General features: G+C 31.4%; 2 protein-coding genes across 3 annotated transcripts in view; both read right to left on the reverse strand.

The window, feature by feature from the left end:
* Window positions 1–4,382: 4,382 nt before the first annotated feature.
* Window positions 4,383–10,111, reverse strand: LOC108334965 (histone acetyltransferase HAC1). Its single transcript, XM_052870061.1, has 15 exons — window positions 10,034–10,111; window positions 9,546–9,888; window positions 8,567–9,411; window positions 8,142–8,426; window positions 7,818–8,057; window positions 7,503–7,505; window positions 7,332–7,460; window positions 7,046–7,246; window positions 6,768–6,910; window positions 6,356–6,656; window positions 5,961–6,100; window positions 5,310–5,367; window positions 4,834–5,214; window positions 4,522–4,742; window positions 4,383–4,422 (listed from the first exon to the last, which is right to left on the reverse strand). The coding sequence occupies exons 1-15, from the start codon at window positions 10,109–10,111 to the stop codon at window positions 4,383–4,385; spliced, it is 3,408 nt and encodes a 1,135-aa protein (XP_052726021.1).
* A 10,628-nt stretch (window positions 10,112–20,739) lies between these two features.
* LOC108335774 (ATP-dependent DNA helicase homolog RECG, chloroplastic) overlaps window positions 20,740–23,262 on the reverse strand; it is a 38,559-nt gene continuing 36,036 nt past the window's right edge. For both annotated transcript variants that reach the window (XM_052870124.1, XM_017571922.2), the window contains exon 17: window positions 20,740–21,183. In XM_052870124.1, coding sequence (XP_052726084.1) covers window positions 21,091–21,183 — 93 coding nt within the window. In that variant the 3' untranslated portion in view covers window positions 20,740–21,090. The remainder of the gene's footprint in view (window positions 21,184–23,262) is intronic.

Consider the following 23,262-nt stretch of genomic DNA (forward strand, 5'->3'; position numbering starts at 1 on the left):
TATTATAACAAGTGAATTGATTGGTATTTATAATAACTCTGCATTCTATGATGTAGCATAAAAATACATTATGACCTAAAGAAATTTACTTGACTTTTTTCATTCTTATATTTTATATTTTATGTCTTGAATGTAAGAAATATGATAGAAATTTTATAACTATATAAAATCAATTTATATAATTGAATTAAATATCTCTTTAATTAAGTTTGGTTTTACGGATGAACTAGACTGAAATCACATTTTAATAATCGGGTATGTTAACTTGAAGCAAGCAATCATGTACAGATGCAACATTTAACTTTGAGGCCAGTTTTGGTTTTTTTTTTTTTTGAAGTGGAAATGTACAAAATCATGGCCTTCTTAAATGCGTGGAGAATTTACCTGGACAATTGTTTTTCTCTTGTGAATGTTTTGATGGGGAAGAGGCAGGGGAACAAAAGAAGAAAGAAATTCTAAAGAAGGATTTAACACAAACACCCTCTCTACCGAACAAGTAGAATAAATTCAGTAAAAGGCACTTAAACAATGTCACATGGGCCTCACACCGTCCTCTGAGCTTTATTCCAAATGGATGGCCACACACATATCTGTAAGCGAGGCATAAATCAAACACATAGATCTGGCCGCACACGTATCTCTCACACCGGCCTCATCACAAGGTTTTTCTTTTCACTCCAAATTCCTGTCCAAACATATAACAAACATGTCTAGAAGACCCATTAAATGTGTTCCCAATTTCGACCCCTTAATGATTCAACAGAATGGAGCTAGAGTTAGCTAGCAAATCCAAATAGGTCGCCACATTGTGGAACAATATGCCTTAGCTGTATTTTATAAACTTGCTACTTCTTTTGAATATCAAAAGCTGAAAATACAAAAAGATGGGATGCCAAGTTTTCATGATGGAAGAAAGGAATGAGGAATTAATGAGATTCCATAAACAAAAACCAAAATGTTTCTCTTCACATGCTTGGGCGTTCAAGGGTCCATAACCTACATCTACCAAAACCTTTTATGTCTCTTTCTTCTTATATTGGGTTTAACTTGGTAATTTTTATTCAACGTGTGATCTAGACTCACTTGGATTATTCTTAACAATCTCTCCCTCAGGAATAAACTCTTTTTATATGATATATTTCTCCTCAAGAGTAGGGTGACCTTTACTTAAACCATCGTTGATATGATTGTGATGTTGTTGTGTTATTGGTGGTATCACAAAGGTCTAAGACAACCACTAAGATGAACTGTCAACTCTTATACAACTGATAGGTTCTTTTTAGAGAAGGTTCATTAGGAAGAGATTACATAAATGTGACAGACAATCCACAAAAAGGATTAACACCACTTTTAACCAAAAACATCGAGACATGAAGTTTATGTCTTTTTTCTTATATAATGTTAAACTTTGTCATATCTACTCAATGTAGGATTTATACTCATACTTGAATTATTCCTAACAATAAGGGACTCTATGTAATAAGAATCACCATGTGATGACAAATCCCTTAGTCATGGTCAAGTACTTTCAAGAATAGTGAAAGTCATCCTTGAAAATCGTATCAACTCTACCTTGTGGATTTTGGAGCCATCATGGAGCATAGTTTGAAAAGTAGTGTAGGTTGTTTAGGCCATTGTATTTGGCCATGTAATGTAGGTTTGTTTAAGGCTTGTATTAAGGCCTAATTAGTATAGGATTTTTTCTCAAGCTAGACATCCAAACCATGTGGAAAGTATGTGCCATGTCTCGTGCTTCCATTGGAGAGGATTTAGCCACATGACACTCTAGGAATGGAGAGGATCGTGCTTTATGCGTGGCCACATGTCCTCCCCTCATTGGAGAGGATTTGTGGACACTTTTCCACTCCTCAGAAGGCCTCATTTTCAGGTAATGAGTGCAAAAGTGGGAGATCATTCTTTTAGGGTTTTTAGGAGACACTCTTGCTTATATATAGAGGTGTCTCTTCTCTTGTAATCATCTTGAAAGTTTATTAATGTTATGCTGCCAAAATTTGGCCATACATTTCCTAGATCAAGACTAGATCAACCCTAGAGACCCTTCTAGTAACCTTTCTCATTGAGTTGGTCTCACCTCTCCAGGAGCCACCAAATACTACAACACCACCACCATATATCTCCTAGAGGCCGTGAGCTTCTACACCATCCACACCTTATCTCATCATCCTTGGACCATTTACCACCACATTTTTGCACCGTCCATCCAATGAAACACTCATCCATGCACATCTCCTACCTTTGACCCAACCTAGCATAAGGAGGTTGCTATCATGTGATATCAAGAGCCTTAATTCTTCAAGAGCTAAGTTTCCTTTTTTCCCTAACTATCTTCACTATGTTTTATGTGTTGTTCTTACTTATCATAATCTTGTTACCATTTTTGTTATTTTTATGGTTCTACTTTGTTCTTCTCTTGGAACCATTCATCTTTTTTACTAGGTTTTTCATATGTTTATATGCCTTTTCTATTTTTGAGTCATTCCTTGCTGTTTTTTTCGGTCTTATATGCTTATTTAGTGTCATTTGATTTTTGAATCCATCCATGTTGTCTATAGTCATGTTTAGTCCTTTACATGTGATAGAATAACGCGAAACCTAGGGCCATTAAAAGATCCAACACTTTCAAAAATGATAAGTAATAAGAAGAATCAAGGAAAGAAGCAAGGAAATTTAAGAATGCAGAAGTGAGCCTAATTCTCACTTGGATGCATAGACCAACATCCTACTTAATTTTGTCCAGCAAGAGGCACATAACCAACAACCTGCTTAATTTTCTCTCACGTGAGAAACAATCCAACAACTTAATTGAAGCAAGATGAAGCCTTACGCTCAGCGAGGAGGGGTTTGCACCTAACGTCCAACCAACTGCTACCTTCCATGTGCATCCAACAACTTCAAAAGAGTTTGTTGGAAGTCCCACATTGACTAGAGATAAGGCCAATTCATAGTATATAAGTGGGTGCAAATCTCACCTTACAAGCCCGTTTTGTGGGATTGAGTTAGGCTTAAACCCACTTTCTAACATGGTATCAAAGCCATGGTTTGAAGCCTAGCTTAAAGTCCATTTCTTAACAATGTGCTAGCTTTGATTCAGTTAAGATCATTGTTCTTGCTTGGAGGTCACCGAGAGAGAGAGCTTGAGAGTTTCCTTTAGCCTCTCTCCCTAGCTACGCATCCACTTCATTTCTTCCTCAAAGCCCAATTTCATATGGCCCTCCCAGCTCGTCTGGACCCATCCTTAAGCCTAGCTTGTTTGGCCCACATAACAAAGTCTTTCCATATCGGCCTTCTATTAGACAATGGTCGAATCAAAGTTTTTTGTTATATGTCCATGCATTCATGCATTCATGCATTCAAGCATCATGCATGCATTATCATAGGGGTTCAATAAAAACAAAAATGAATTACAAAAAAAAACCAAAATTAAATACTATTTCCCTAACCTTCACTACCGAATGCAATCCACCAACACCACCCAAGAGAATTTTAATCTTATCATTTTACAATTTTGTAATTTTTTACTTTTAGGATTTTAGGATTTTATAATTTTATAATTTTAAAATTTTCGCTACTAAGGACTTTTAGATTGATTATTTTGGAGATTATGTTTTAATTCATTAACCGAAATATATTCAAACAAAGTAAAAAATATATAAGTTTAGGCTTCAATTTATAACCAAAATCTATTCTTCACTTTATACTTCAATTATTTTTTGAATAAGAACCGAAGCTTATTCCTTTATTTCTTTTCAAAAAAAATTATTTTTTTCTCATCTCTCCTCATCGACAAACATAACCATTGTTAGCATTTTTGAAATTATTTGGAAAACTATAGACCTTAATTCTTTGAGACCTATAAGTGCAAATATTTGAAAAAAAAATCACTGGTGACATTTTTGAAATTATTTAAAAATTTATAAGTTTTATTTTCTTTAAAAAAATCAAAACATATATGAATACAAACTTAGATTAGAATCGAAGTCTATAACTGTAAAAAATTTCAAAAAAGCCATCACAATTTGAAAGATTTTGTTTTTCTTAAAATTCAAACATATTAAACGATTTCAAAAGACTTTTTGTAGTAATGTTTATAATTTTATAATTTCGTAAATTCAAATTTTCATAATTTTACAATTTCATATGAAATTATAAAATCATAAAAATATAAAATCATAAAATTATTAAATTATAAAATTATGAAGTTATTAAGTTATTAAATTTTAAAATATAGAGTTATAAAATCATTAAACCTCAAAAATATCTAAGTTTAAAATTAAGATAAAAGATTTAAAAATTTTATGGACAACATTTCATTTATTCAATACAGAAAAAAGTTTTCCAAAATTGCAGCTCTACGTGGTGATTCAGATTGCATGCTGCAACTCTGCTTGCTTCTTCATATCCCTGCAAATTGTAGAAAAACATATACCAAAGAATAAATATTTATGCAAAATTTAGAGGAAAAAAAAAGAGTGTAGATCGAAAGATGTAAAAGTAACCGACATGCAACGAGGAACGCGACATGCTGAGTCTCTACAATTCCTTGAGTGTAAAGCTATTGCCTGCCAAACCTTCTTACAATGTTGACATCCTCCAGAAACTCGAACAGTACACCTACTTGCATGAGAAAACAACTTTCTTATTTTAAGGCAGTTGGGGTACGTGCATGGTTGAGTTTGAGTTGAATGACACTGTGATGCGTGCTTTATAACATCCAGCAGTTCCTGCAACTGCATAGTAAGGTTGGCTCAGCAATCATGCATTCATGCATATTATATCATAAGAACGGAAAATAAAACTGAGGTTCACTCATACCACTGCTGTATTCTGCTTTAATTTTTCACTCCCAGTAGAAGATAGTGCGGCTGAACAAGTTTCACTCAACGTGTGTGCATGGCATTTGGAACCTCTGGCGATATGGCATGCAGAACAGACAGTGAACTCCGGGCAATTCCCACATTTCCAGTAACACTTGCTAACAATGGGTTTACAGCAAACTTGGCAAATTATTCCAATAGGCTTGCTCAAAAAATGGAGGATCATCATTGAGGAATACTTGGCTCGACGAAGTGAATCAAACTGAAACCTATTCCTTTGGCAAAAGCTAAGAAAGTTATATCTGGTATCAAATAACCCATTATTAAAGATGATATCTTTCTCCTTAGTTGTATCACGAAGTATGCGTCCCGTAAGGACCTGGAACACACAATTCAAACATGTACGGTGTCTCAAAAACTCACCAAGGGTTGATGAGAAAATCATATGAACATTTCTTAAAGTCTAGGAAGTACCTCACAAAGTTTGTGCTTCTCGCCTTTCACAGAAGTGTGTGAATCAGCAGTGTGACATCTGCAATGTTCACATGAAAAGCAAATGACATAAGCACTTTTGTTTCTTATCCTGCTACCAAATATAAAGCCAGAAAGCTTAGCATACGCAAGACATAAAATCTAGGGGGAAGAAGACAGCACAGAGAAGACCCTGAACAATAAAGCTATAATAAGTAATATAATTCAAGTTGTGGAAGCAGTATTTATACATAATCCTAGTTTGTATATTGTATTTAAATAAACCTACTAGAAAAGTAGTTCGAAATAATTGAAAAAAACTTGGACAAATTATAAGAATAGTGAGTTACTCGTTAAAAAAGGGAAAACATAATAGTAAGAATGTATAAGTGGTAGAATGATAACAGTATAGTCTAAAAGTATATACGTAGGGGGCAATGTTTATATTTATAGCAAGCTGTTCAATGAGTGAATTAAGCATTAACACTTGTTTACAAGAACATAAACGACATAAAAAAATATGCAAAGTCCGTATTCTGGAGAAGAAAAGTGTTTTTCTATATCAAATTTTCAAATTCAATCATATATAGAACCCATTTATATGGGTGAAAGGGGAAAAGCTGTTCAAATATTTGATGTTTAAGGGATCTTCACCTTTCACACTCCTGAAATATCTTGCACTCCTTGCAAAACCATCGCTTCCCACACTCTATCACTTTATGGCAGTGGATGCAAACATACTGAAGTTGAACTACAATAAAATCTTCCTTGAAAGGTGATATGGTTTGTCTCAGCTGGTTATAGGGTGGTAAAAAGAAAAGGAAGAAAGATCAAATACCAGCAAATAAATATGGGTCAACATTTCATTCAAACATGTATAAAAGCATATATTCCACTGGATAAGATTCATTTACGTAAATATAGAACAATGCAACAGGGAAAGTGCGGGACTAAGGGTACCTTTGTTTCAGTAAGAAAAGTAAATAACTAATAGTCTGACATGATATCTATCTGTGTTCATGAAGAACAGCTTCCTGTTAGAAACTTACCTTCTGCATCACTAGAATATCTTTGGCAGTTTCTTTAGAAAGATTTACCAATCCCATCGACTTCAAAGATCTGTTTGGTATTAATTTCAGCATCTTTTCACGGTTTCCTGCAGTATGCTGTTCAATCTGGCTGGCTTTATCCATAGCAGCATCAGACCAGAAGTCTCCGTCAAAGTAAGGCAAACGAGCAGCTGTTACCTTGGATTCACATTTTCCAGTAGGAAGAAAGAAATGATCGTATAGGTTAGATAAACCAACAACAATATCCTCTTCAACAGCTTTTCTTAGAGCTGAATGATACCTGCATGATTAAACAAACAATATATATATATATATAGTGCTAATTTTCCAGAGACAGTTTTACAGTGATTACATGAAAACTAAAAACAGATAAGGAGAAAAAAAGACGTACCAATGTCGTAGTTGATTTTTCTTCGGAGTTTTTTGAGATTCAGGATGACAGTAGAATATATAATCATCTCCCTTTATAGGTGGGCAGGACCATATGTAACAAGTTGTAAAACCTCTTTTCTTGCAAAAATCAAGATATCCAATCTGCGGACAAAAAAGCAAAACATGAATGGAAAAATTGATTGTTTAAAGTGCTAACCATATTAATTGATATAATAAACACGGGGATTTACAAAGATAAAATGCAAGTAATTAGAAACAAAATTTGAAAACACATACCAATATTTCATGGTAAACAAAGGTACGGAGAGATTCTCTAGCCGAGATATGTATTTCGGGTCTAAAATACTTAACCGAATCGAGATATGAAATATATATAGAACGCTGATTTGGATAGCCGCATTCTGAGCCGAACTCTTGAGCATACATTGCAAAGAGGCACACATCCACTCCATCAATCTTTTGAAACAGAAGAATAACCTGAACCAGAAGCAAATGCTGCAATTTTGGAATAGAACAATGTAATTAAAAGTAAATATATTCATTGATTAACCTGTTTATTTACTTTTGAAGCATAAGAAAACTCTGCAGGATAATTATCCTCCTCAAAGATATCGAGAAATTGTTTCTTCACTTCAATATGTTTGTCCACAGATAGCACAACCCTAACAGAAAGATTGTCTGCTACAAAAACCTAGTATTTTGATTGGCACGTGACAAATCAGAAAATATGAACTTTCTAAATTAATATCTAATTTTTTTAAAGGGAAGTAGGATGAAGTAATTGATAAAGATCAATAATAAATATTATCTGTTAAGAAGTAGACTTAAATATGCATCGTCTTATTTTTAGTCGGACTTACAATATGTATGCTTTTTGGGCTGAAGAATAGCTACTATAGTATAAACTGTACCAGAGTTCTTTTAAGGATACAGATTAATAATTTACATCGCATTTACAGTTTACGTGTTTACATAAGATTAAAAAAATGTTAAACAAATTGGGCAAACATAGCTAATTAAAATTCGTTTCTTGAAAAATCTTACGTACCTCTGGATTTTTATTCCTTTCAATTTGACCGAGACGCTTCAAAAGCCTCCCTTCTATGTGGTCACCTAGCATGGTTCTCGGCAAGTCTTTAGCATCATAGGGTACACGCACATCATTTCTATTTTCGTTTAGGCAGCATAAAAGGCAAAGATATTCAGCACTGTTGTCCAAATCTCTTGTATTGTTATAGAGTGCGCATATGTGATGCTGCCAACTTTTGCATTTACTGCATTGAACCCACTGGAAGAAACAATGGTAATCAAAAGTGAGTTTAAAGTTATCTACATTCAGATGAATATAGTACAAAGATATTATTAAATTTACCGCTTCTTCACATTCTCTATCATTTTTATTTTTGATAAGATCGGTCTTGGAAACAGTTGTCCCGTTGAATGTGATGATCCCACCTCGGGTATTCTTATAGCATGTTGTACAAAAGCAATTCTGCGTGTCCTCTTCTTCTCTTCTATAGTAATAACATGCATTACGCCTGATGCTGGTGCCGCAACAAAAGCAGTAAATTGGCTTAGGGTCAAAGTACAGTGTTGCCATTGAACACAAATGGCATTTGTAGATATCATTTTCTCCTGATTCTCTGTTCGTTATATCCTATTAAAAAAAAGGGTTAGTATATGCTTGAAAAAAAATCCAAAAGCAAGCTTGTCAATTCTATAAGAAATTCACAGATACTCGTAAGAGTATGGGAAGAGATCAGAGTAATCAAAACACAATAGAACATGTATAATGACCTTATTATTATCTTGCTGTCTGAGACTTCTAATGTGTTCCTTTATTCCACTTCTTGTTAAAGATTCAGTTGTTGAGGAAACAGTTGGATCTGTGAACTCCTTTTTCTTTTCTTGAGATTTTGGTTCAATGACTTTTTCAATAGCATTGGACTCATATTGGTTGAATCTCCTCCTGTCTTGTATGTCCTCTGTATTTGTAGCCATAGATTTTTCACAAACAGTTTTCATATTATAATCAGATCCACTATAGTTAACTATCACATCATGATCTTTTGTTAGTTGCTCTGAATTTAACAGCTTATACACTTGTGTACCTTCATATAAAATTGGTTTGTTCTGAAGAGGCTGTCCAAATGTATTATTCATTAAATCATCTTTTATCCAAGTATTGCTTTCAGATATGGGATTTGTAATTTGTTCCACCTTGCACTCAGTTTCAGAATCCACTTTTCTTCCTTTAGTTAGTGGTTGCTCTGAATTTAACATGTTATAAGCTTGTGTACCTTCATATAAAATAGGTTCCTCCTCAAGAGGCTGTCCAAATGTACCGTTCATTAAATTATCTTTTATCCCAGTATGGCTTTCAGATACTAGGTTTATAATTTGTTCCACCTTGTACCCAGTTTCAGAATCCACTTTTCTTCTTTTGGTTAGTGATTTTCCTGAATTTAACAAATGGTAAGCTTGTGTACCACATAAAATTGCTTCGTTCTGAGGTTGTCCAAATGTATCATTCAATAAATTATCTTTTATCCAAATATCGCTTTCAGATACTGGGTTTGTAATTTGTTCCACCTTGTACACAGTTTCAGAATCCACTGTTCTTTTGGTTAGTGGTTGCATGACTTCAGAAGGACAATAAAAAAAATGATTAGATACTTCTGAAAATTCAAATCATACATCATATAAAGTTAGTAGTTTTGGAAAAGGTAAAACAAAAACAAAACATGATAGTAAAAACAAAATTTGAAGTACCAACCAAATGACTTGGAGTTAGCTTCCAAATGGCTTCCCCCAACCAAAGCAACAGGAAATTCAGGAAGCACATCCAAATCAGTGCATTTTGGGATTGAAGACAGCCCTCTTTTTGGTAAGTCATGTTTCTTATCTTCAGTAACTACACCAGTTGCATTAATGCAAGGAGGGAGCACTCTCTGAAAAGCATGTCCGGGTGGTTTTCCATTAGACAAAGAATGCGAAGATGGTAACATGTTAGATGTGAAAGAAATAATATTGTCTGCTTGACAACGTTTGTTTGCACGAAACATGACGACTTTTGTCTTCAAGCGCTGAATCAATGTCTTCCTATTCCTATACTCCTCCTGTTACGTCAAACATTTAAAAAAAAAAACTTATCAAATATCCTGAATACTTAAATAAGAAAATTTAGGCAAAATTTGTATTTTATCCTCTCATTGCCTACTAATAAATGGAAAACTAACATGCTTAGACAGTTTCAAAACATACCAGTGAAGCAGCATCCATAAATAGTTCGCTTTCCAGAATATTTGCAATACCAAATGACTTTATCCGCTCCCAATGCATTATGGTTATTAAAATTTCAAAACTAAGTAAAATTTAGGTAGTATCAACTCAAAACTAAGTCAGCACTAATATCTTCAGCTTCTTTTTATCTTATCGGAGTAAATTTTATAAAGCTTGAGTTAATGTAAAAACTTACATGTCATTTCTAATACTATTACGGTGGTGGCTGATTTCAGGATGTTTACACCAGACTTGATTCTTTATATTATATTGATGTCTTAAATCCAAATCTTCATGCAAAGGAAGGTTTAAGACTAAGGATGAAGAATATTCTGGATTACATTTGCTGGAATTTCTGACATTGGAATCTTTGACATACATCATCTTGCTTTATTAAAAACGGTTTATTCTACAACAACTATAAGCCATTATAAACTATCAGTGAGTGTTAGAAATAAAGTCTAAGTTTTGATATAATATCTTTACTTAAAAAAACATAGGGAAAACAATTAAAATACTCTAAGGACCACCACCAAATAAAAAAAAATGAATTCTTTTATTAAGTGTAGCAATTATAGAATTAGCATTGCATAATCATGAAATGCAAAAGATTCCAAACAAGTAAATGGAGGAAAAAATATTATTGGCTCACATCTAAATCAACAAATGTCATGCAAAATCTAACAGAAATAACCACAAACTAAGGTTAAAAGTTTTGAGAAATCTAAAATTAAATTAAAAATAAAATACTTTATTCACGATTTTATTTAAAATTTATTTTTTAATTATTCTAAATTGTAAGTTCTAAATCCTAAAGCTCTCAATTAGTATTCTAAATTCTACACCATTCTAAATTCTAAACCCTAAATATCGGTCCATATATTTTATTTATAATAAAAAATACCTTTTTAAAATCAAGATAATTAAACCAACTAATATTATAATCAACCCAAGCAAAGCACAAATTAATTATAAAATTCAATTGTTGGTTTTATTTGTTTAATTTCAATGTCGAAAAGAAGAAACTACTTGAAAAGGAAATTAGGATTTGGAAAAAAGCAAAGCACCAAGGCTTGATTACAAAAAAAATAAAATAAAAATAAATAGATAAAAGAAGAAAAAAAAACCAAAAGTAGAACAAAAATAATAAATTATAGAACAATGATAAAGAGAGAGAAAAGAAAAACCTTATAATGAATCAGTAGTCCATCGTACCTTTCGGGACAAAAAGTCTTCTATTTTTTCTGTGTTATAGAATGTAATTGGATGAGAGTGAAAATGTGGATGAGAGTGAAAATGAATGAATAGAAAAAGAAGATCTATTTAAGATTAGGAAAGACCACATAATTAAAATCATTTAATTTCTAAATGAATATTTATATAAATTTTTTGAAATTTTAAAAAATATATAAATTTTACCTTTCATTATATAATTAATTAACACACTAATTACAATTAAATAAAGTAAATGATAATTAATTAATTTTGTAAATTTTTGAAATTTAAAAAATATAAAACTGTTATATTTTAGGTTTAATACAAATTTTGGTCCCTAATTTTGTTAGGTGTGTTCAAAGTGGTCCTCCTATATTTGAGTTGTTCAAAGTGGTCCCGTGATTTGTAAGAATGATTCAAGTTTGTCTTTTTTTTGCTGATGGCGGTAAGAACGCTAACTTGTCCAGTTTTGAAATACTCGTGACTTGACAATAAAAGTTTTTATTTCACTTTTTATATTTTTCTCTTAATAGATTTACATCTTTTTCTTCGATCGGTCTACCACTATTACCGCAACAACCACCATCTCCCTTGAACCACCACCATGTCGGCCACCACGAAAGCTTCATCTTTGCTCTCTCTCCTGCAACTACGAATCTGAAACAACAAACCATACTTAAATCACAACAACCAATAACCTCGTTCCAGAACCACCTTTGCGAATTCCTTTCTCCTCGGGATCTGCAAGAACGAGAGAAACCTTCGTTCAAACCTCCATGGCCACGATTCAACCTACAAGAAACCACCACAAAATCCAAATTGAGAACGTGAAACCCTAATCGCGATCATCCTCTTCTCGCGAACAACAACCAAGCCACAACAGTGTCACCACCGTGAAATGCCTTGCTCCTCTTCGCTTTCGTCACGAATCATAAAATCGCAACCTCAATCTCCTCCTTATTCAACCTCAATCACGCTACCTGCACAAAAAACCCTAAAATCCTAAATTAGAAAACCAAAAATCCTAAATCAGAAAACCCTAAACAAAAAATATGTAAATCAAAACTATATAAGTATGAACTATATAAAACTATAAGAGTTATTGAAATTAAAAACATGTCTAATATGTAAATCAACAATAAAAAAGTGTGTAATAAAAATATTGAAATTAAATAAAATTGTAATAGTTATAGAAATTAAGAATATGTCAACTATATAAATATATGTCACAAAAAATAGTTAGTTATATTTTTAATATTGAGATAAAAAAATAAAATTATAAATATTAAAAATTAAGGTTAAATAATTTTTTGTTTTTTTATTTTTTAGTAAAAATTAGAATTAGTTAATTTTTAAAACTTTAATCAATTTAATTTAGTTTAATCAAATTTTATTAAATTGATTTAACGTTTCAATAATGAAATAACTAATATCAAGTAAACATGTGTCAAAAGTTATAACCAATTCAAATGTTATTATGAAACAAAATTAAAATGTCAAATAATATTAACAAAATTGGATTAAAATGATTAAATTTACATATGTTTCTAAATATGAGGAACTTGATCCAAAATTTTGAATAATAATTAATTCTATTTTTTTAAATTAATAAAATCAAAAATATATTTAACCTTAAAAATTATATTTATATAATAAATAATAGTTAGTTGTATTTTTAATATTGAAGTAAATATAATAAATTACCAATAAGAAAAAGTATATAAGTATTAAAATTAAACAAAACTGTAACAGCTATTTCAATTACAAATATGAGTTCTATATAAAACTGTAGAAAAATATATCTATAATAAAAATATTAAAATTAAATAAAATTTTAATTAATATTAAATTAAAAATGTAATATCTCATTCAAATAAGAGCTATCACATAATTAATAACATAAAAACACTTAACAAGATGAGGAAATAAAAGTTCATTACAATCATCTATTATAACCATAAATTAAAACTTTAGATACAAGTCAACTACAACAAAACTATATACTTTGCAACCAATCTAAACTTGCTTGAGAGAAACATCATCACCCTATGCTCACATCCACTAGATAACAAAAGCACAAGAACAACACAAACAAAAGAGTAAGTTAGTGAAAAAAAACGCATCATAATATATATATATATATATATATATATATATATATATATATATATATATATATATATTGGCATATCAAACATGGTTCATATATTACATAAAGCAATCCAAACATCTTAATCATGCCAAGACCTACTTATATTGGTTTTTGATGATGAACAATTTTAAATGATTAGAAATGGTTTTAATCTTTTTTGCATAAATAAATGACATCACAAGTGTTTAAATCATTAACATGTTAGTGCTAGAAGTATTAATCCTTTCTTGATTAGTGAAACAAGTCTAAACAGATTGAAATTCTAGGTTTGGTAATAGTAATCGATTACATAAGTGATATCATCTGTTAGACTAAGCTAGATCATTTAGAAAGCAAAATAGGGGTAAAACACTATGTTATAATCGATTACATTAGTTACATAATCGATTAAAACAGAGAGAAAGACATAATCTGTTATACAGATAACATAATATGATAATAAAGGCAAATAGATGACTAACAAGGCTAAGTGGAAAAATAATCTATTACATAAGTTCCATAATCGATTAAAACATAAACAAAGATCTAATCCATTATACAAATAACTTAATGTATTAGATTAGTTCAAAGAGGAAGTTATAAGCATAAATGTCTAAATAATCGATTAAAACAAAAGGAAAAGCTTAATAGATTATGATATTAACATAATTTATTAAACTACAATAGGATTTGGTTTTTCTATATAAACCAAACTTGAGGCCTGATTCTTTAAGTTTTAATTGACATATAGTAACATTCTCTCTCAGTTTTGAGTACAGGTTTTCTCAAGAAGTGTTCTTGGAGGATTTCAAGCTTCATTGGTGATCAAGAAATCAAGAATCATTCAAGATCAATTGGACTTCATTTGGATTGATACATCTGCACTATAAGAGTGTGTTCTAATAAGTTTATCATTCATTTGAGTGTTGTGACACCTGTGCTGAGTTAGCCAGGTTAGAGATTGATAGTTTCATCTCTTGTATTGGTGGAGAGTGAGTGTTTTCTCTCTTGTTTGTGTTGTATTCAGATTTGATAGTGGTGAGGATAGCAATTGAGGGTTTCATTGTATTCTCAAACTCAAATTTAATTTAGTGGATTGCCTCTCAACTCAGGTTGTTAAGAGAAGACTAGATGTAGGCTTGTGAGAAACTGAACCAATATAAATCTTTGTGTGTTTTGATCTTTCTTTCATCTTTCTTTACTTGTCTGATTCATTTATCTTTGTTTATTGATTTCAAGATTCAAGAACTCTTTAAAGATTTGAAAAAGGTTTAAACCCAATTCACCCTCTCTTGGATTGAGATATAAGGGCTCTTACTTTTAACATAAGTTACTATTTTATATGTTTAGATGTTTTGCAAGTTTCATTACCTTTGTTGTTTTATCTTTGCATGCGAGTTAGTGGTCAGAGTCGAAATATATAGAAACAAATTAAAAGACTGAATCAAAATAAATCAAGATAAATAAAAACTGAAAACAATTAAAAGACTTGTATTTAAACACATAAACATATTACATGAATGTAAAGATGAACTCCTAAGATGAACTTCTAAGAATCTAAAAACTCCTTCTGATTTTGTGCTATCTTAAACTGTCCTAACTTATAGTGTACTCCCATGAGTAAATGTTCCAAGATGTTGACGTGTCTAATCTCTCTTTCTCCCCCTTATTTGATAAACATCAAATGGAAAGGAGAGAAAGGACATCACCGCCCGACAGAGATGGAGTTAGTGAAGGATGGAGAAGGGAAGAGAAAAAAGGGTTGAAGAGGAATTGAGAACGAAGAAGAACAGGGTAGATACAAAATGTGAAAGAAAATATGAAGAGGGGGTGCGGCAAGGTCTGACCGTGAAAGGTGCAGGTAGGTGGAAGAAATACTTACGTAAGGCATGTAAGTTTTGAATACAAGAGTAGGAAAGTAGGCTGGACTATCATATTCATCTTGGTCTAGTGATCGGATGAGATGATGATGATGGTCGTATGAAGGTTTGGAAGAAGGCTTCATTGATTTGGATGATTGAGAGTTTAAGAACTTAAGATTAGAAAGAGAAGGATCAAGGTTTGGAAATCCTAGACAACTTCTAGAGATGGGCTCAACATTTAGACACCACCTAATGCATGTATGCAAATGTCTTATAGACGATTTGTCTTAGACGATGCAATATATGGCGTCATACAAACTATGTGTCCTAGACGTTTGACTCTCTAGACGCTATACGAACACATTAACATATGTTGAATCAAATTCATTCAACGATTCTCATACCAATAAGGGTGATAGACGATAAAGTTTATCTTCAACTAATGACTTAGTGAAGATGTCAGCAAGCTGATCTTTTGTGTTTACATATTGTAAATCCACAGTACCCTTGTTAATATGATAGCATATGAAGTGATATTTGACCTCAATATGCTTTGCGTGTGAATGCAATGTAGGATTCTTAGACAAACTAATTGCAACATTATTATCATAGAAGATAGAAATCTTACCTTCAAAATAGTTGCAATCTTCTAGCTGATTCTTGATCCATAAGAGTTGTGAGTAGCAGTGGGTGGCAAAGATGTATTCAACTTTTGTTGTTGACAATGCAATCGTATTCTGCTTCTTGCTCAGCCACGATATTAGGTTTCTTCCAATGAAGTGACAACCTCCACTTCTACTCTTACGTCAACTTTATCTCGGCATCGCAGTACCCTTCCAGCTTGAAGCTTTGGCTTCTCTTATAACATAGACCGAGACTGGTTGTTCCTTTGAGATATCGAAATATTTGTTTAACAGTGCTTATGTGGGTTTCTCTTGGATCTGACTGAAATCTCCCACACAAGCAAACACTGAACATTATGTCAGGTCTAGACGTAGTGAGGTACAAAAGTGAACCCATCATTTGTCGATATAGGTTGTTGTCCAGTTTCGTTGAGCTTTTGTCTAGCCTCATGCTAGTTGGTGGATGCATTGGAGTCTTCATCTCCTTTTCTTCATCCATTTAAAACTTTTTAAGTAGCTCTTTGATGTACTTCGTCTGGTGGATGTAGATTACGTTCTTTTCTTGCTTGATATGCAATCCAAGAAAGAATTTTAGCTCCCCAATCATGCTCATCTCAAATTCTTCTTACATCATGATTGAGAAGTCTTGACATGGTTTTTCATTAGTAGCACCAAAGATAATGTAATCAACATATATCTGAATGATAATGAAGTCTTGATTGACATTTTTCCTAAATAGCGTGGTGTCTACTTGACCTCTCGTGAAACCATTCTTTATAAGGAAGAGACTTAACCTTTCGTACCAAGCTTTGGGACCTTGTTTTAATCCATAGAGTGTCTTGTTAAGTTTGAAGACGTGTGTAGGATTCGTTTGACATTCAAAACCCGTAGGTTGTTCCACATACACTTCTTCCTTAATGTCGTCATTTAGGAATGTACTTTTGACGTTCATTTGATATAATCTAATTTTGTTGAACGCCGCGAATGATAAAAGAATGTAAATGACTTATAACCTAGCTACTAGAGCATAGATTTCTATGTAGTCAATTTCTTTTTGCTGAGAATAGCCTTTCGCAACAAGTCTTGCATTGTTTTTGATGACTTTTCCATCTTCATCTAGTTTGTTGAGATAGACCCATTTTGCTCCGACTACATGCTTTTCTTAAGGTAGCTCAACGAGTTCTTATACCTCATTTTTCTTGAATTGATCCAACTCTATTTTTCATGGCTTCAACCAAAGAGTTATCTTCTAAAGCCTGATTGACATTCAGTATATGCTCTTGTTCTCACATGCTCATCCAAACATCCCATGATCTTTTCTGAAGGGTGATCTTTGGTGATCAAATGTTGTAGGTTGTTTGGTTCTCTTCTTTCTTCGGAAGTATTGTTGAGTGACTCTTCTTATTGACTCTTTTCTTTATCTTTGGGTGCCTTCTATGCATTTGCTTCTTTGAACAAATTATCCTCTATCTCTAATTTAGAGAAAGAGTCATCTAGGTTTGACTTGTTTAGGTCAGGCTCATGGTTAAATTTAACATGGATGACTTCCTCAACTTTCAAAGTTCTAAAGTTATAAACCCTAAACGCTTTTTATGCTTCTGAGTAACCAAACATGGTTTCTTCATCCCGAGTCAAACTTCCCCATATTATCTTTAGTATTTAATATAAAATATTGAATTAAATGTTTATGTGAATGAATATAAATAAATTAAATTTTAAAATTGAATTTATATTAATTTTTTTATTCATTTGTATTAAAAAGTTTTTTTGAAATTGAGTATATGTTACTTAATTTTCCATTAAGGGGATGTGACTGTTAATTTGATGTATAATTGTTATTTTGATTATGTGATTATTATTTTGATGACATAATTATTATTTTGTCTCGTTGTGAAATTTCGAAGTTATAATAAAATGATGCAGTGGTTAATGTAAAATTATTTTTATAAAAAAACGTTTTGGATAATGAGTCATTATGCTTTTCAATGATTTTACTGTAATCACCACTATTAATGTAGAATATAGATTGTCATGTTTTAAATAACTTTCATGTCATTACTTTCGTGAGACTCATCACCACTACCATTGATGTAGATGATAGTTACAATACTTTATTATTCAACACATTTTAAAATTAAACAATAAAAATAACTTGTTATTTTACATTAATATTCTTATATTAATTTCAAATTTTCATATTCTTTAATATATAGAGAGACATTTAAATAAAATAAGAAAAAATATAAGCCATGGTTAAACAACAAAATATTTAACTGGAAACATATAAAAATTGAGTATTAAAAATAAAAGTTAATAAAATCCTATAATTCAACATTCTAAATACAACCATAAGATGAATGTAGAAGTTCTTCAACGACTTCGAATCAATAATTAGTTAGAACTATTTTAGTCAAATTTTAATTAATATAAAAAGTAAAATAATATTTTATTTAGTATTTTACTTTGTTAATTTACTTTTTTTATTAATTGAGATTTAATTAAAAAGAACTTTAATTCATTATTAACTTGAGTGTCGAATAACTTACAGAATTTCCATCCAGTAAGTGTGTTTAGAGTATTTGGAAGACAGAAACCAACAACTATAAGACCAGTGTCAGACAATGAGAAGGACAATACGTAATAGATAAATATTCAGTCAATAAAAAACATATTCATTTTTTCATAACAGAACTTACAAATTAAAAAAATAAAATAAAAAAGCTCTGGTTTGGCATTACTAGCCTTCAATGTTTTAAATAAAAGCACAAAATAGTGAAACTCACTATTTATTATGTTTAATGTTGGGTTTGTTGGAAGTGGAATTAGAAAATACTATCTTAAAAAATATAAAAGAGTTACAAAATCAATGAATATAATTTTTTTTATTTAATTTTTAGAAGTAAATAATTTTCTAATATTGAAATTATGAAAAAAAATCTATAGACTGTTTACTTAATTTTCTTCTTAAGTGTCCTGGTCGCAAATTCAGAAGCAGGATGTTCCAAATTATATTTACTGCTAATGAAGTTAATATTGTTGCATACTTTGATTCAGTGAATATTATTTTTTCCACCATGACATAATGCAGATTAATAGTAGCAAGAATCAGTAATTAACCATAAATAGACAACTACTTGGTCCAAAACTCGAACTTTTTAGGATTTTTTTTTATATTATATTAGAGTATTGATAAATTTCATGTGAAAGTCTCTAAATTATTTTAGTTATTTAAGTAACTTTTGAACTATTACACATTCTTATGAATATTTTCTAAATTCATTTCTGTTTTGTCAGAAATCCACACATATAAGTGTGGATAATACCTAATTGGTTATGGAGACGGATAGATGTATATACATGTATATTCCGTTCCTATTCCTATGTCACAGTATCCATTCTCATTTATATTACTAGAATATTAATAATTTATTAGATAATATACATATATATATATATATATTTATCTGTTTGACTTATTTTATATTCAAAATATTCTAGACATTTTCAAAATATTTTTTCTTTTATTACAATTAGTGAATCAAATAAACTTTAGGTCTTATTAAATATAATTTCTATTACTTTTTAGTTTTTTAGTTACTATTATTTTTTTTCATACGATGATTATCTTAAATTCAAGTACTTAATATTTTTTAAATATATATATATATATATATATATATATATATATATATATATATATATATATATATATATATATATTATCTATTTGACTTATTTTATATCCAAAATATTTTAGACATTTTCAAGATACTTTAACTTTTAACGATCTTGATTATATGTTTTTTTACTTGTGTAGTTATATCCAAATAAATTTTAAGTCTTACATTTAATAATTTTTACTACTTTTTAGTTTTTTATTTACTATTATTTTTTCACACTATGATTCTCTTAAATTCAAGTATTTAATATTTTTTACCTTTATAAACTTTATTTCATTAACATTTTCAAAATTAAGAGATGTATTGGTTGTTATCAAATTTTAGTTAAGTGTAATACATAATATTTTATATAATGTTTTCATTTTTTTTCAATTATTATTTATGCAAATATAATTTAATTCTAAATATTACATCAAATATGATTTTTTATATTGAAATAGTAGGAAAATATTGACATTAAACACATTTATATGTATTATCCAATGAAGACGAGGATAAAACAAAAGTTTCATACGTAATAAATATGAAGATAAAGATGGGTATGAATATTTATTTTGAAAATGTGATTAAATAATAAAACTCATGATCGTCCATTGCCATCCCTGCACAACTATAGTTAGAGAAAAGTGCAAATATAACTAACATTCCTTAACCTTGCAATTTCCTTGGCGTTGTAAGAAGACAAACTTCTGCATGCAAAATGGTTTTTAAAGAGGTAGTAATAAAGGTAACTGTTTCATCAGCAGTGGTGAATAATCTTTCTACCTCACGTTTTCTTTTTTGCACCTCCATGGAAGGTTGGAAATGTCTAAAATAACAATCCATAATGAATTTTGGATTTTTTAGATTACACAATCGTATAATCTAGAAATTGTTTCAAATTGTATAATCCAAAATATATTTTTGGATCAAAAAATATATTTCAGATTATCCAATATGTTATACATTTACACATTTTTGTGTTCTATATTATGCAATCTAAAACGTTTCTAACCCATGGATAATTTGAACTTTTCCTTATGGAAGTGTAGAAAGAAGGTCCCATGGTGATAAAAGAAATACCCCAGCGCAGTCAGATATAAGAAATGTTAATATGCACTTTGGTTGCATGGATCTCGATAAGATTGCAATTGCAAAATGTTGAAAAACAAGAAATGAAACGACAGATATAAACAAGTACAAAGAAATGAGGGAGCTTTCTAAGGCTTCTTTTAATTCATTTTTTTTCTTCCGTGAGTTGTTGCTATGATTCATCTTAATATTACAAAGATTGCTACATTGAGGCATATTATGGCCACTTGACCAGGCCAGAATAGGGTATGTAGACAACAGCAGGATTTTCAAGATGTGAGGTGAGCATAAACCTAAAAGCTAAAGGTTGCTGCTTCTGAAGGTTTCATTTGATTCATTTTGTGATGTAGGACAAAATGCACATAGCTAAATCATGTTTACACGACCAATAAGAGCCTATGACATAAATTACATTACCAAAATAATGTAACGAGCGGAGTAACTTCTGAATCAAAATTCAATCACCTAGTAGGCAAAGTGGCTGTCTCATGCTAAGCTCCAGTTTAAGCGAAGGAAATTGCTCCAAATCATGAGACGCGCTTAAAATTTTCTGCAATCAGTAAGTTTTGGACAAATGGAAATTATTTTTTCATTTAGTTAAAGAAAAGCATATCACTATCACTAGATATAATGAAATCTAGCATAAAGTAGTTCAACTGGTAAAACCTTATAATCTATGAAGCCTAAATACGGATAAGACTAAATTGAAAAGATGTAACACGGACACAACATGTATATACATATTAGTTTCAAACTGTCAGCTAACATAAAAATAAATCTAATCTATTTATCTAATATCCAAAAGGTTAAAAGTAGTGATGATATAAGATTTGATCCTTCTTTTTATAATCATAAAAGAAACTTACGTAATAAGTTTACAAATTTAAGGATTTTTTAAAAAATCATTGAATCTATGGTTATTAACATTGTATTGGAATCATGTGAAAATCATATCAAAGACAAAAAAGTCTTTCAAATTAGACACTTTACAGATATGTGTGCCATACAAGTATACATGTCAGACACGCGACACGCTATTTATGAGAAATGTGTCGGATACATGAGAAATGTCTGAGCTTCATAGCTTATAATGTCAGTGGGACTGGGGTAATTGGAATGAACTAGAACCCACGTCGACATCAATTGTAAAATCTCAAAAACAAATACCATAAAACCATCATAAGTTTATAGACTCCACACACATCTTTAATATTGGTTTTTTAATTAGTTTTTGTGCTTAAAATGTTATTTTAATTAGTATTTATTCTAAGATAACTAAATGAGCTTGAGATAAAAAACATGTTCAAGATAGCTTCTTAATTGCATATGTTTATTTGATATTCTGAAGTGTTTTGATGTAATTGAAACGTACAAGAAATCAAACCAAACACTACATGAAAAAGACAAGAAAAACATGAAGGAGACCATGAAAAGGGATGATAGATGATAGGAAAAGGGAAACATGAAGAAGGCCAGGAAAAGGGATGATAGATGATAGGAAAAGGAGGTGATGGAACGAAATATATATAAAGGCAGTTCCATCAATTACACTGACCCGCTGCCACATGCGCCCACACGCGCGGCCTCTTTCCAACACGTGCTTTTCACGCACCCGTCTTAGATTATGTCTTTTTCTCTCGTTTCCAGGACGACCCACTTGCCGCCCTCTACCTCCTTCCTCACACCCAGGCGCCCCCCTTTTTAACCCCATTTCATGTTCATTTCCCAGAGCTTCCGAAAGCTCACACTCATGTACCCCCTCTTCAGTGACTTTTATCACTGTTCCGCTGATTCCATGTGGAAAACTGACCGGGACAAGCAACTATAGGGTATTATTTCTATAATAAAGAATAATGCATTAATAAGAAAGAATAATACTAGAAAATACAGATCATAAACAAGAGACTCATTTGGTTGGTAAGAAGTATCTGCGCGGTATAACCAAATGTCTGCGGTGTGACCATATTTGAGAAGGATTTGGCATTGGAAGTTTGCAAATCTGCCACCACGACTGTGTCACTATGTCCATAAACCAGACAATCAGAAGAACAGAAGTGGTTGAAGTTCTTCGAGTGTTCTTGAACTTTTGAAGACAGTTGATAATAAGATTCAGAATAGTTGAGCGAAGAAAGCGATTGTTGCTGGACTCATGGGCAAGGAGAAGAGCCTCTACTGTAATCTGAGGCATTTCAAATTTACTTCTGATGGTTGGGGCATATTCTAGAGAAAGCCCTGCAAAAATTGCATCAGTGTATTCTTCTGGTTTAACAGAACGTCCAATGCTAGCAAGTTCATAAGCAATGGACTTTATGTGTCCCAAGAACTTTCGCATGGTCTTGTTTTCAAGAAAAGTTGGTCAAAGATCAGTTGACGCTGCCTCGCACAAGCCTTGGTCTTAGTTGAGAAGTGGTCATGTATCTATTCCCATACCTGATACGAATCAACAGCAACAAAAATGCATGACAGAATTGACTTGGAGAGGGTCGATTGTACAAAGAAAGCAAGATCTTGTCTTGAACTTCCCATTCTTCATATGCGGGATTGACAACTTCAGCAGCACAATCGTCAATAGTAAGAAATCTTGGAGGAATAATTGGGTTAACAACAAAGCGATGAAGACAATGAGACT

Source organism: Vigna angularis, chromosome 10 (assembly GCF_016808095.1).
Source record: "Vigna angularis cultivar LongXiaoDou No.4 chromosome 10, ASM1680809v1, whole genome shotgun sequence".
Lineage (NCBI taxonomy): Eukaryota > Viridiplantae > Streptophyta > Magnoliopsida > Fabales > Fabaceae > Vigna > Vigna angularis.